At 44.5% G+C, this 13965-nt stretch overlaps 1 protein-coding gene across 2 annotated transcripts; it reads right to left on the bottom strand.

Moving 5' to 3' along the window:
* Positions 1–509: 509 nt before the first annotated feature.
* Positions 510–9212, bottom strand: pcdh18a (protocadherin 18a). Of its 2 annotated transcripts, none has more exons than XM_085163431.1 (4): positions 6191–9212; positions 5442–5530; positions 4636–4808; positions 510–2176 (listed from the first exon to the last, which is right to left on the bottom strand). In XM_085163431.1, the coding sequence occupies exons 1-4, from the start codon at positions 8663–8665 to the stop codon at positions 1323–1325; spliced, it is 3591 nt and encodes a 1196-aa protein (XP_085019557.1). In that variant the 5' UTR covers positions 8666–9212; the 3' UTR covers positions 510–1322. The 2 variants fall into 2 exon arrangements, with proteins under 2 accessions (XP_085019557.1, XP_085019559.1); XM_085163433.1 differs by having other exon boundaries at positions 5442–5497.
* Positions 9213–13965: the final 4753 nt, after the last annotated feature.

The raw sequence follows: 13965 nt of genomic DNA, 5'->3' as shown, positions 1-13965 counted from the left end.
TCACTTCATACTTTCTCCTAATTGTGTTATGAGTCCATATGGCAGAGTTGTACAATCCCATGATTTTAATTTCTCGTCATGTGCAGCTATTATCAGACGCTGTTCATTTGCTAAGCATATTTACCAGAAGCATTATGCTTTCACAGATGAGAGACAGTGAGGAAGAGAACCCCTAATCTGAAAGTAAATTAATGCCTAAATGCATTTAAATCTGAACAGTTCATCTGGGAATAAATTCACCACTAATGGCATGTTTATGAGTAGACTCATGCATGTGAATCATGATATGATGGGGCCTGGGGAAGGTCTGCCTAGACAGCATACATGAGATTTTGGCTCTGTGCGCACAGGGTGCTGCAATTCCAATGCTGAGCATTAGGGGGAGGTAAGAGACAGATGGGGCAAATGCAAGTACTCAGTGAGGAATTCAAGAGAAATGAAATGAAAGAATAAATGTAAATGAAAGTAATTACTGAAAACCTCAGGCACCGAGAATAATTTTCAAACACTTTTATGAATCCCTCCACTTTATTTATCGTCCACTGGTCACAATGTTACCATACAAAACTGACTTCCAACATGGAACTGCATTGGGATGTGACTGTTTTCAATATGCACACACACACATTCAATAACAAAATTAAATACAGTCGTTTAGAAAATAAACGGGGCAGAGGAAAAGAGACACATTGAGTGATATCAAGACATGCAGTGACAAATATAAAAAATAGACGTTTTGTTTTCTTTTTCTGTACAAACATACATGGACACATATAAATATATAGAAGTAAAAAAGAGTATTTTTAAAATACAAAGATCAAATTGTACAGTTACATTCCATAATAACAAAACAGGAGACATAGCACGATATTCAAGTGGGTTTGCCGTTTTCCACAGACACTGTACAATATTGTACACTGTAAGAGCAGAAATTAGATCACACAACTGTTGCTTTCTCCCTGTGGAGTCTCTTCACGCTGCTGTAAACATTACAAATGAAGAAAGGGTACAGTTTTTGTCGGTGGATTTCCTTTTGAAATCACTCATTCAAGCAACTTTGAGCAATCTGTTCTTTCAGTGCTCACTTTGATGCTTTTAAGTCACCCAGATCACACCTTCAGTGCTGTTTTTTTTACCTTTCTCTCAGCACTGAAAGGTACGGAGAAAATCTGTTAAAAATAAACAAGACGAGCATTACAGTGAATGTGAACTTTTTTTTTCTTCTTTTTTAATGTTGGCACAAGGAACAAGCATTTACCATAATGTGGTGAAATATTTCTTCATATCACACAGTGAAACAATGCTATGCCTTCTCTTTTTCTCTAGTTTTGCCTGACATCCTGCAGCAGTTTGTTGATCTCTTGGACCAGCTCGCTTGCATCCATGCCAGCCTCGTGGCGGTTCTCGCTACGCTTGCCACTCTGGTGACCCTGATGGAAAACACCATCAAAGTCATCTTCCTCATAATTCTCTGGAATTTCCTCCATTGCTGGCAGCCACTTTAAGTGTGGAGGCTGGCCACTGGTGGAGGTGGGAGTCGAAGTTGAGGGTGAGGATGAGGAAGAAGTAGAAGAAGAAGGGGAGGAGGAAACATGGTTAGTCCCATTTCCAGACCCACTTCCTGGGTTTAGATAGTGAGTATTGGCTGCCCATGCAGCCACCCCTGGGGGGTAACTGGGACCTTTACCACCTGGCAGCAACCCTCTCCGGTTGTCCTGGGGAACAGCGTTGTTACTGTGGTTACCAACAATGTTGCCACTTCGTCCATTTCCTCTCTCAGTGGTTGATGACGATGAGGTTGGGCTTGTTTCAGTGCATTCGACATAAGAGTCCATATTAGGGGGTAGGAGTCGCTGAAACACAGAGTTCATCTCTGTGAGGAGGGAGCCAGCCCCTCCTCCAGCTGCACACACATCACCTCCTGCTCCAGAGACAACACCTCCAGCTCCTTCCTCTTCATTCCCAGATTCTTTGCCGAAAGTAGAGAAGCTCTTGCGGCGCTCCGAGTCAACGGAGGACTGGTCATCATCGAGCGGAGGCTGCTGGGAGGACTCCTCCCCAGGGATGTACATGTTGTTGCGGTAGTCAGCAGAGGAAGCGGGGGAGGAGAGAGGAGGCATCCAGCACTGGTCAGAGTGTCCCAGGACACGACATTCATCCGTGCACAGTCTCATAGCTAAAGCAGAAAACAAAACAAAAAAAAGGACACTGAGTCAAGAGACGGTTCAACTACAAAAATCTTTAGGACATTCGTCATGCATCAGGCAAAGTAACAACAAAAAGTCTGCAAAACCACTCAAACAAATCATGTTTAAAAATCCTCAGACAAAACCATTTTTTGTTTGTTTTTTTATGTTTGTCAATTGGCACGTAAAATGTCAACACCCCTGAATAATACAAGCCACAAAGCCTAAGACTGATCCCAAGAGTTGGGAGTTCGCCTTGTAATCGGAAGGTTGTCGGTTTGAGCCCTGGCTTGGACAGTCTCGGTCGTTGTGTCCTTGGGCAAGACACTTCACTCGTTGCCTACTGGTGGTGGTCAGAGGGCCCGGTGGCGCCAGTGTCCGGCAGCCACTGTGGCTACAATGTAGCTGCCATCACCAGTGTGTGAATGTGTGTGAATGGGTGGATGACTGGTTGTGTAAAGCGCTTTGGGGTCCTTAGGGACTAGTAAAGCGCTATATAAATACAGGCCATTTACCACTTGAAGTAAAGAGGGGTGAAAGTGTTATATTTGAAGTGATACACAGTTCAGCAGGAGGACAAGGTGCTGATTTCTTTAAGGAGCAGGGATGCTGTTGAGTCTGACGAGCCATGCCTTATTCTGTTCGAATGATCCATGTACAATACCTAATTAATATTTCATGGTGCACCACTTCAGTCTTTCATTAAAATCAAAATCACAGCTCTGCTTTGTAGATTTTTTTATTTATTTATTTTTCTCTCAGTCTCTCATATTCCTGTTTACAGTTCCAGGTAGTGCCAGGTATGAAGACTATGACAGGATTTAAATAAACAAACAGACAAGTGTCAGATCCCACCCAAATGGCATCATAGGCAGCTATTAATGTAATATTTGGCTGCACTTCCAAGTATGTCCACATCTTCCAACTACAAGACTGAGGCAGGGATTTGCTTATTTGTTCTTTTATCCTATCCAGCATGAAAAAGCACATTTGCCCATCTAAATAGAAAAATCTAAACAAATTAAATCTACTGAAGAGAAACAGTGGTAATCCTCCCTCTCAGCCCATTAGCGTCTTCCCCTCCTTTTTTCTTTTATATTAGCATAAAAGATAGCAGAAGAGAAAGGGGGGGGAGAAGGGTTCCAACACCTCCAAGTCATTTTCAAAGGGAGAACAAAAATAAGATACAGCAGGACTGTCCACATCCACCAATCTCTGTAAAGATTGTAATGCATTAACAAAATGATGGAGCGAAAGAGAGAGAGGGCGAGAGATCCTCAGGATCTCACGAAGGAGAAAGCAAAAGAAGGATGGAGTCAGTAAGAGAGAGAATAACATAATTCTAAAAGCAATTACTATGAATTCTCCTCAGTTCAGACATGAAAGTGCACCACTGTCACTCACCAGGGGAAAAAAAAAGAGAAAGAAAAGAAAAAGAAGGAGGGGAAAAAAAACAGCACTCTGAGACGCATACCGATGAGTGACAGGCGACTCATCTCTGCTCCAGGGAGGATTTTACAGACACGACTCTATCTTAGGGGCAGATAACGCACACACACAACCACACACACAGTAACAGCCAGACACACTGTAACCTCTCTCAGTGTGATAACGAGCGTGGAAATGAGGGCTGTGTGGAAGAATGGGGCTGAGTACAATAGGGATTGTGTTGGAAACAGGGTGAATGGAGTGGCTGTAAAGGCAGGTGTACAGACAAATAATGGGCTTAGGCCGGGTGCTGTCCATGGTGCTGAAATTTGTCAGGGAGGCAGTACACTGGGCGCCTAGGTGCGGTCCGGAGGAGGACAGCTTGTTTCAGTTGTAGCTCATTTTCAATTTGAACTGAGAAAGAAATCTCTTATTTCTAAGATCATGAGTGGAAAATGGCCATTTCAACTGATTCAAAGTGAAGCAAGACGCGAAATTAGTCAGAAACCTACAACCGACAACTTCTGCAAAGTACAATAAAACTGAGGTGCAATAATGCTCTGGATGGTGAAGCAATATTTGAGTGTGAGTTGCTCCAATAGAAGGTGTCAGGTATGTAAGTCAGCTGACTGACGCCTAGTCATGCTGTTATGAAGGTGACGCGAAACAGGAAAAGGTGTCATTTTATAATAATGGATTGGATTTATATAGCGCTTTTCAAGGCACCCAAAGCGCTTTACAATACCACTATTCATTCACACACTGGTGGAGGCAAGCTACAGTTGTAGCCACAGCTACCCTGGGGCAAACTGACAGAAGCGAGGCTGCCATATCGCGCCACCAGCCCCTCTGGCCAACAGGGTAAAGTGTCTTGCCCAAGGACACAACGACCAGGACAGAGAGCCCAGGGATCGAACCGGCGACCTACCGGTTACAGATGCGATTCCCAACCCCCTGAGCCACGGTCGCCCATACACAGGGACATAGGCTGAAGAGGTGGGTTGCATCACCAAAATCTCACCTGGGTGGAGTCGATGGTGCATTTCAAGGTGCATCAGGTCAGAAAAGCCCTCCCCCAGCAGCAGTCTGTCCACGGGGGATTCCCGTCCCATGTCACAATCACTGTCCCCCGCCTCGCTGTCCCCACGGCCACTGTCCTTCAGGCTGAACTTGTCCATGTCTTGTAACGCATACCTGTGAGAAGCCATTAAAAAAAAAAAAGACTATGAACACATATAAGTATAGTCTGAAAGTAAGTAGTAGAATTTTACACTTTGGGCAAAGACAGGTGGCACATTCTGTTTTGCAGGTTAAACAAATCAGTCTGTCCTTAGAGAAGATTAGTGACAAGCAAATTCTATCAAACTTAGGGCTGTTTCTGGAATCTGTCAAAACTTGTGACAAGCCTTAACCCATTAATTCTGCACGCAGGTAAATTGCATCCATAAATAAATCATAGCAGCCACTAGGGTATCAATAAATATATCAACCAAAGACCATAATCAGATATTATGATGAAAGCAGTGATGGATGCGGACTTTATAACCTGAGCTCCTTTTAGCACAAAGATATTTTTGTGATATTCAGACATCTAAGGGTTTCACACTTAGAACAGAAGACATTGGTGTGACAATTAGACAATTAAAAAAAAAACATTTGGACACCATCAAATCATGATCTACATGTAACTGATCAACTGACAGGGAAACCTGCACAACAGGTTGTTGACAAATGTCAGACACAATGAAAAACAAGAGGTTTAAAAAGTAAACAAAAGATAATCTTTTTTTGGGGGGGGGGGTGGCTGGGGGGTGGGGGGTAAATTACCTGTAGCTGCGCGAGTATTTGTTGCCACGGAAACTGGGTCTGGGCTGGTACTGGCCCTGATGGAGCATGGACAGAAGCTGTGAGACTTGCTACATCCCAAAAAAAAAATGACAAAACAAACAAAATAAAACAAACAAAAAGAAACAGAAAGGGGGGGGGGGGAGGATGAATAACGGATGGAGAATTGAGGAAGGGGAAAAGAGAGACAGACAACACAGAAGACAAAATAATGGATGAGTAAACACAAAATGGATGATGGAGGGGCTGCTAAAAATGGATGAGACAAAATGGATGATGTTAAAACAAAAAGGGGGGGTTGAGGGTGAGTCTAGATGAACATGTAGACATATGACTGGGGGGGGTGAGTCATGGTCATGATGGAGGTAATGGTGACAGGGTGTAAACAAGGTAAAGACAAAGACACGTCTATAATCATCAACAGTTTTTAATGAGAATCAGTTTGAACTACAGGGCAGTGTTGATTAAGTCACTGTCATGGAAATGATGAGTTAATTTGCTCAAACAGGGACAGCTGTGTGAGGATGAGAAGGCTGGTGTGTGGGTGTGTGTGTGTGTGTGTGTGTGTGTGTGTGTGTGTGTGTGTGTGTGTGTGTGTGTGCTTGAGAGAGAGAGAAACACTGAGAAAGAAAATTTGGAAAGGGGCTGAGGGATCACATTTGAAATATCTGAAAGTAATTTGTTTCTGTGTGTGTGTGTGTGTGTGTGTGTGTGTGTGCGCGTGCACTTACCTCAACTGGTGGAGTTGTGTGTGCCAGTTCCAGGGCAAAGCTCTCTGGAATATGATTGGACGAAATGGTCACTAGGCTGTTCAGCGATTGGCGACTGTGGTGGTTCTGCCTGCTCCCTATCTGGGCTCGTTCCATGGGAGGTGTGGCTGAAGGGGAGCGGTGGTGGGCTCTGATTGGGAGAGTGCCGTTCACTGTGGGGACCAAGGTTATATCACCTTTGTGGATTTGGCGTGAGGGCTTCTTTGGGTGGTGCTGGTGGGTGGATTCTGCTACCCGGCAGTTATAGGAGTGCCTGGTGTCCTTTTTCTCCCGGTTACAGCGAGAAGCAAACACCACCATGATAAACATGAGTGCGACGCAGATGGCTCCCAAGGAGATGATGATGATCAGAGATACATCAAGCGAAGCCTCTCCTTGGTCCGTTACAGACCCGTGGTTCTCGATGGTCTCGTGGAGAGTGATTTTCAGAACGGCCTTAGCACTGAGACTCTCACTTCCTTGATCTCTGACCACAACAGTCAGCTCCGCATGGTCATGGGAGAAGTTATCCAGACTAGCGTTGGCATGAATCTCACATGTTCGTGGCTCAATCAAGAAGAATCCTTCTTCGTTGCCACTGACTATAGAGCAAATGAGCTCAGCATTGACTCCTGTATCTCTATCAGTTGCCCTAACCACAGTTATTAAGTGTCCAGCCTCTGTAAACTTTGAAGCAGGCACATCTGCAGTGAAGTTCCACAGCTGAGGGACCACGATGACTGGAGGGTTGTCATTTTCATCCAGAATGTTCAGAATAACTGTGGCATTGCTGAGCAGTGCTGGTTTTCCTGCATCCTTCGCTTGCACAATAAAGGCTATGCGGCTAACATCCTCTCGATCAAATGTGCGCAGCGCATAGATAGCGCCATTAGAGGGGTCAATGGTGACATAGGTGGAGATAGAACTGCCGTGAACAGAGTTCTCCAAGATGGAGTAGCTCACCTGCCCATTAGAATCCAGGTCAGGGTCGGTGGCCAAGATGGACGTCAGATATGCTCCAGGGGCATTGTTCTCTGATTTAAAGATCTCATATTGCCCCTTCTCAAAACGTGGTGGGTTGTCATTTTCATCAGTTACATGCACAGTGAAATGTTTGACAGTGGAAAGACTTGGAGTCCCTCGATCCTCTGCCACCACAGTCAGGCTGAACTCTGACCTCTTCTCTCTGTCTAGAGACACATTGGTCAAAATCATGTAGTTGTTCTCATATGTTTTCTGCAATTTGAAGTAGCCTTGACCATGAAGCTTGCACTCCACCTCCCCATTCAGCCCAGAGTCCAAGTCCTCTACCCTGACCAAAGCAACAAATGTGTCCAAAGGCGAAGCTTCAGATACGTAAGCCGCATCTCCATTCCCCTGGGAAGACATGAGAGTGATGCTGATGTCAGGTTTGTTGTCGTTGACGTCTACCACTTTGACCAGGATCTTGCAGTGAGCGGGCATGGAGTTTGGACCCATGTCCTGTGCTTGCACATCGATATCATAAGAATTAGCAGTCTCGTGATCCACGCGTCTGATGAGAGTCAGGTGACCGCTGTCGGGGTTAATTTTGAACGTCTCCATTATTTTCGGAGAAACATGACTGCTAAATGAGTAGACTATTTTGGCGTTTGTGCCCTCATCCGCGTCCGTGGCGTTTAAGTCAATGAGCAGAGTGCCAACAGGTGAATTTTCTGGCAGATTGATGACATATGACGACTTTTCAAAAACTGGACTGTTATCGTTTGAGTCAGTAACACTGATTTTAAGGAGGGTCGAACCCGTTCTCGGGGGAACGCCCCTGTCAGAGGCCGTGTATTGAAGTTCGTAACCAGAGCGCTCCTCCCGATCGAGCTCCCTTAGCACCACCAGCTCAGCATATTTAACCCCATCAGTCCTAGACTGAATGTCAAGCTTAAAGAAGTTGTTTGGTTCTAAGGCATACGAGTACAGTGAATTCTCCCCGACATCGGGGTCTGTGGCGCTGTCCAGGGGAATGCGCGCTCCCACGGCCGCGCTCTCGGAAATCTCAATTGGGATCACGGCGCGAGCGAACTGAGGTGCGTTGTCGTTAATGTCCAACACCTCCACCTCGATGAGAAACAGCTGGAGGTGCTCAGTGGGGAGTGTTAGCACATCGAACTGAATGGAACAATTCAGATTCTTTTCGCAGAGTTTCTCGCGATCAATTTTGGTCTTGATGCTGATTTCTCCGTCCTGCTCGCGCACATTGAAGAAAGACGAGCTTCCTCGTTGCATAGCTCTAAAGCGGAGCGGCACCGAGCTTGGAAGTTTAGCCAGGACATCCGCGACGTCTTCTTTCAAGCGGGCAATGACAGTGCCAACCTTTTGCTCCTCATAAATCTGATATTTCAGTGTCTTGCCAGTGATGTGCTGCGTCGCCAGTGCCAACACCGCCAGAACTTTCCACATTCTTGGTAGAAAGAGCCCCTTCATTTTGGTCTCCTTTGTATTTTGCTAAACTCCGAAATAAGTCCAAAAGAATTACTGCAAAATGCAGTGGAGATCTGTTCCAGTTTCAACTTATTAAATGATGAGCTCGCTGATTCAGTAGCTGCATTGCTTTCTCCACTGGGCAAGGGGAAAAACACCCGATTGTTAAATGTAAGCTTGCTTAAGTTGCTCTAATTTCCATAAAACCATCCGAATGTGTTTCTGTCTGTTCTCCGTTGTCATACAGATCTGTTGCGCGCATCCAGTGTGCGGGGGAACCAGCGGAGTTCCACTGAAATCTGTGCGCCTTTCTCTCTCTCCTCCGTGCCTCTGGTCTGTGCGCCGTGCGCTCTCTTTCGCTCCCTCTCTCTATTTGAGGTGCCTCTGCACACAGAGTTGCCCAAAATAACCGCCTCAAACGAACTAGTTGTAGATCAGCCACGACCCTTTTTTCACATCCCAGGAAAGACAAACGATCCTTAAATCAAAAGCTGGCTGGTAGCCACTCAAACTCCGAAAAGAGAGGAAAGGGGAGGCGCAAGAGGGAAGAAAGGGATAAAGTGTGTGTGTGTGTGTGTGTGTGTGTGTGTGTGTGTGTGTGTGTGTGTAGGTGGGAGAGGGAGGGGGGTAAAAACCCCGCCCTGTGGGGGTTCACTTTCACCACTTTTCAGAGTAACGACTACGCATCTACAATGGACAGAATAGAAAATAAACTAAAAAATAGCATACTGAAATTGCTTCTCCCGTTGCTATAAAACCCCGGGAAGGTTTACGAGTTTCTCGCTTCGGGTCTGTTCTCTCCAGACAGCGCGGAGACACAAAGAGTCTAAATTATCATTAAACAAGAAAGATATACAGTCACATTCATCTTTAGCTTTGTAAGTCCCTATACTTGAATCACTGATAGACACACCTAGTCGAGCTATAACCAGCTGTCACCACACACACTCCTGCTGAATGATTGACGCACCGGGTGTCTCGGCGTTAGTGCGTATGCGTGCCACCAGCTTGTACTGTACCAAGTCTTTTTCTGCTCTTTCAAGTGGCAGCTGATTACCTCCTCCTCCATGCTCAGACACTTTGTAGGAGATGTGTTCAGCGCAATATATTTTTTCACATGTGCCTCATCTGTAACTGTCTATGGGTGAGGGTATAAGCCGGGTAAGCTGTGTGGCGAATCGCGTTGAAAGGAAGCCGGACTCTAATGAATGCCTTAAAAGAGTTGGTCACGCCGAGGAACAGCTCTGTCCCCGTGCACAAATCTGTTTAACATCAAACTCCCCGCAGGATGGGTTTCTGATAAGCAACGGGGCATCCACAATTCTATAGTTTGGGCATGTATTTTTCTGTTCACTAGAAAAAGGGGAAAAAATCTAATTGGCGCAAATGTGCAAACAGGCCAGAGAATCAAACATAAACAGAGAAATGAATAAAAGCACGAAGAGAAATGGAGAGAGAGATCTAAGGTTTACAATGTGCACAACTGGGATGTGCATTCTGGAGACCATCTGGCGCGGTTTGTTTGGCACCGGGACCCAGCGATTACAGCCGACCAAACAAGACTCCAGCGGAGCCACGAACCCCACACAACTGTGAGGAAATGAGTTGTCATGGGGGATTGTAGAGTACCAAGCAGCTTTTCCAGAGCTGTACTCGCGTGTTCGCTCGCGTGCTTGTGCGTGTTTCTTGTGTGTGCGTCAAAAAAGACTGAGAAAAAGCGCTCATCAGAGCTTCAGTCACCAAAACTCCTCATACATATTGAAATGAAATATTATAGAACACACCGAAGATGAGACACTAATGGGGGTGACACAGAAAGAACACAACCTTCACCTAAAAGAAACTAAGCTCAGAACGGCCTCTTTCACCTCCACTTATCACATTCTTTGGAAATTTCTCAGTCAACACTTTCACAACCACTGAAAGCGTTGACCCGAAGTTAACCTTAAGAAATAAATAGATACAGTATCTCAGAAACAAATCAATAAAGTACTAACAGTTGCTAAACCCACTGCTGCAATAGAAATTAGATATACACACCATCACTGAGCATAATGATGTTATCCATATGAACTAGGTTATTCAGTGTAGGCTAGTCTTTAAAGCAACGCATCTGCACCGCTTCTACAGCTTTTTACGAATTACCCCGAAAACTATGGTTTATTAAACAATTCTAAAAGTGCATAGACACCAACCAGAAGCCCCTCTTTTGAACCCACAGCCTTAAATTGGCGGAAAACCTTTATTCCCGCTCCCTGTCTATTCATCGCCTGAGCCATGTCTGCAAAATGTTTGCATTCACCCGTCTTTTGCACATCTTTAACCATAATGCACTGAGTATTTAAACAGGTTTGATACGGACACCCAACATTTCCATAGCTCCAAATGCTCACAATGCAGTAATGCAATTACTCCCGGCGTCCCGGAGAAGCTAATCACATTTGGAGAACAAAGTCAGCTCTGGAGTTTATGGAAGAAGGGAGCAAAAGAAAGAGAAAGTGGCGGAGGGGGTGCGGGTGCGTGGGGTCTTAAACACTGCGCAGAATAAAAACAATTAATATATAGAGGGGGTATAATCTAAGTAAAAAAGCAGATGGAGGCTTAATACATTTAGCTACGCTGCATAACCCGAAGAGCCGAGCAAACATGATCTTTAGTGCTTAAGGACACCCATTGAGCTGCAAATATTCATTCTTTACAGCAGGTGCAACGATGCCATGTCTCTTGGATTTTGGTTTTGTTTAACTTCTGCTGCTCCAGTCCCCAAAGATAATTTTATTGATCCATGGGTTGTTCTAAAGCCCAGACCAGTCTCCACAAATGCATGCGATCAGCACAAACAAACAAATAGCTCCAGTGCTCGTGTGCAGCTCTCTTCATTATGCTTGCCTAACAATTGCCTCCGTGTGTTCGGGCCTTGTAGTCATAAAGTAATAGTGTGAATTAAACGTCTGCCGCCAACATTAATGACAATCCACTGCCATATCCCCCTCCCTCGAAGTCAACAGGCGCAGCAGGTGGAGCGGCCTTAGAAATCTGCCTCTGGACCCCGGTCGCTTCAGATTGGAGTCAAGAGGAATGCATGTGGTTGTGTGTGTGCGCGCGCGCAAGTGAGCAGTGATTGTGGTGGTTTGGTTGTAAAGGCACGCGAGCATCTGTCGCCTCGTCTGCCCGTTCTTTGTCACATTATTCGGTTAGCAGCGATTTGGTGGATTCCATTCCGGAGGGGAGGAGTAGGACCACAGAAAGGTTGGGAATTTGTTTTCACTACGGAGGGAGGGAGAAGTTGATACCTCCCCCTGCACACATACACACACTCACATGAACACACACATACATACACAACCACCCCCATAAGGGCAATGATTGTTATTCATCCGAGTCCCCCCCCCCAATCCTTTGCTTTCATTAGGGTTCCACAGAGTTGTATTACTTTATGACCACCACTGGTGCGTGTATGTGTGTCTATGTGCGTGCGTAAGTACTGAGTAGACAAGAAAGAGTGCTCTGCCTTGTTCCTGCTCGCAGTGCATGTGGTGATCACAGTCTGAGCCCAGCATATTGGAAGCGATGTCAACAGTTGGGCGACAAATTTATAGCCCAGGCAGAACTATGAGGCAAAGAAAGAATGAGGCTAGTCACCTTTAAAGTGGACGCATTACTGCACTGCTCTGCCAGTCCCTCAGCCCTGCATCCAATGAAAAGAACAGGCTGTTATTACTTTTTTACAGACTTTACTGACTTATGCGGTAGGAAAGGTGTATAAATTATTCATACCTTTCCTCTGCAAGACCAGTACAAAGTGTCATTTTAACTCTGGGATGGTTATACTATATGGATGACCAATGCATTTGCTATTCTATTCTGTTCCATTCTACTCTTGGTGCCCGTAGTGACTGTAAGTTTGTGAACCCTTAGTGCTTTGGGTGTTGGCAGTTATTCCCCCTGTAGACCTGTTCTTTTATGTATTGTCGAGTCAAATAACCAAATTATTTTCCATTCTCTTGCAGTTGTGGGATGGTGACTATTTCATTTGTTTGCTTGACATGAAGGAGCAGTTTGGGTGTCTAATCATCCAGTCATCCTTTCCTTGGCCTCATTCTCTCTCCCTGATTCATACCTAGCTGACTTTCTACTACGCACACACACACACACACACACACACACACACACACACACACACACACACACACACACACACACACACACACAGACATGCATCCATGGGCAGACACTCTCACACACTTTATCTGACTGAATGGCACTGACAGCGAGGTGCTTTGGCCAACCAAGTCATGGCACAGAGAAACACAAAGGCTTCACAAGCAATCAGCACCACAGCACTCAGGATTTGAAACACATTCGCTATCTGTATTCATATTGTATAAGTATGATTCACCCTTACGTGAAATGTGAAACATTACTGAATTTCTTTGTCAAAGCAGAAGGAATTTAAACTGCCACTTAAGCAGTTCCTTATTATTGATTTTATTTGGACAAAATTTCAGTTGCACATTAAATGATAATTCTGGTTTATTACAACTTAAACAATCGGACAGTGCTTTCTGGTGGTTATTATAACATTGTCACATAGACAGAGTAATGCTGAGATCTAGAAATAAGGTTTGTATTGCCGCCACAAAGTCAGATGAAGGAAAGCAATACTGATATTACACTAAAAATCCCAAAAGCTGTGTGTTTCTGCACACCTGAGGAAACAACAGTAGCTCAAAGCTAAATTACACCAAACTGCAAATGTAGTCTGAGAGCTATTTGATCACTTGACAGATTGTGTTCCTTGCTGAATTCTGCTTATTGTCTCGATGTTTTGAACATGCTTCCTCGTCTCAAATAGCGTATTTATTTGGTTGGTAATTTTTTCTTCTATAGAGTTATCACAGATGTGCATGTTAAATTTCAAAGTTAAAGCAACAGTTTGACATTTCTGGAGTGCTAACTTCTGGTAAGCCACAAACTGTTCTTACATTTTTTTAATCCTAAATTTTGTAGGAAATAAGCAAGCAAGATCAAACCTATTTATACTGAGGAACGATAGACAAGTTGTTTCCTTCTGCTTCCAGCCTTCTTTTTTAGCATGAAATGGAAAACTCACTATTCATTTAATATTGATTGAAAGTCATTAAGCTTCGAAACCTATTAAAGAAACTATCTAATATCAGCTAACCCACATTTCAATTGGATACTTAGACACAATTTCTTGACTCTTAAATGGTTTCTCCTTAGTGATAAGAATTAATACATGCTAAATTTATAAAATTATAATGCAATTCATTGAGCCAATA

This window comes from Neolamprologus multifasciatus, chromosome 6 (assembly GCF_963576455.1).
Source record: "Neolamprologus multifasciatus chromosome 6, fNeoMul1.2, whole genome shotgun sequence".
Classification (NCBI taxonomy): Eukaryota; Metazoa; Chordata; class Actinopteri; order Cichliformes; family Cichlidae; genus Neolamprologus; species Neolamprologus multifasciatus.
Note: the sequence above shows the minus strand (reverse complement) of the source record. Positions and strands in the feature narration are given on the sequence as shown.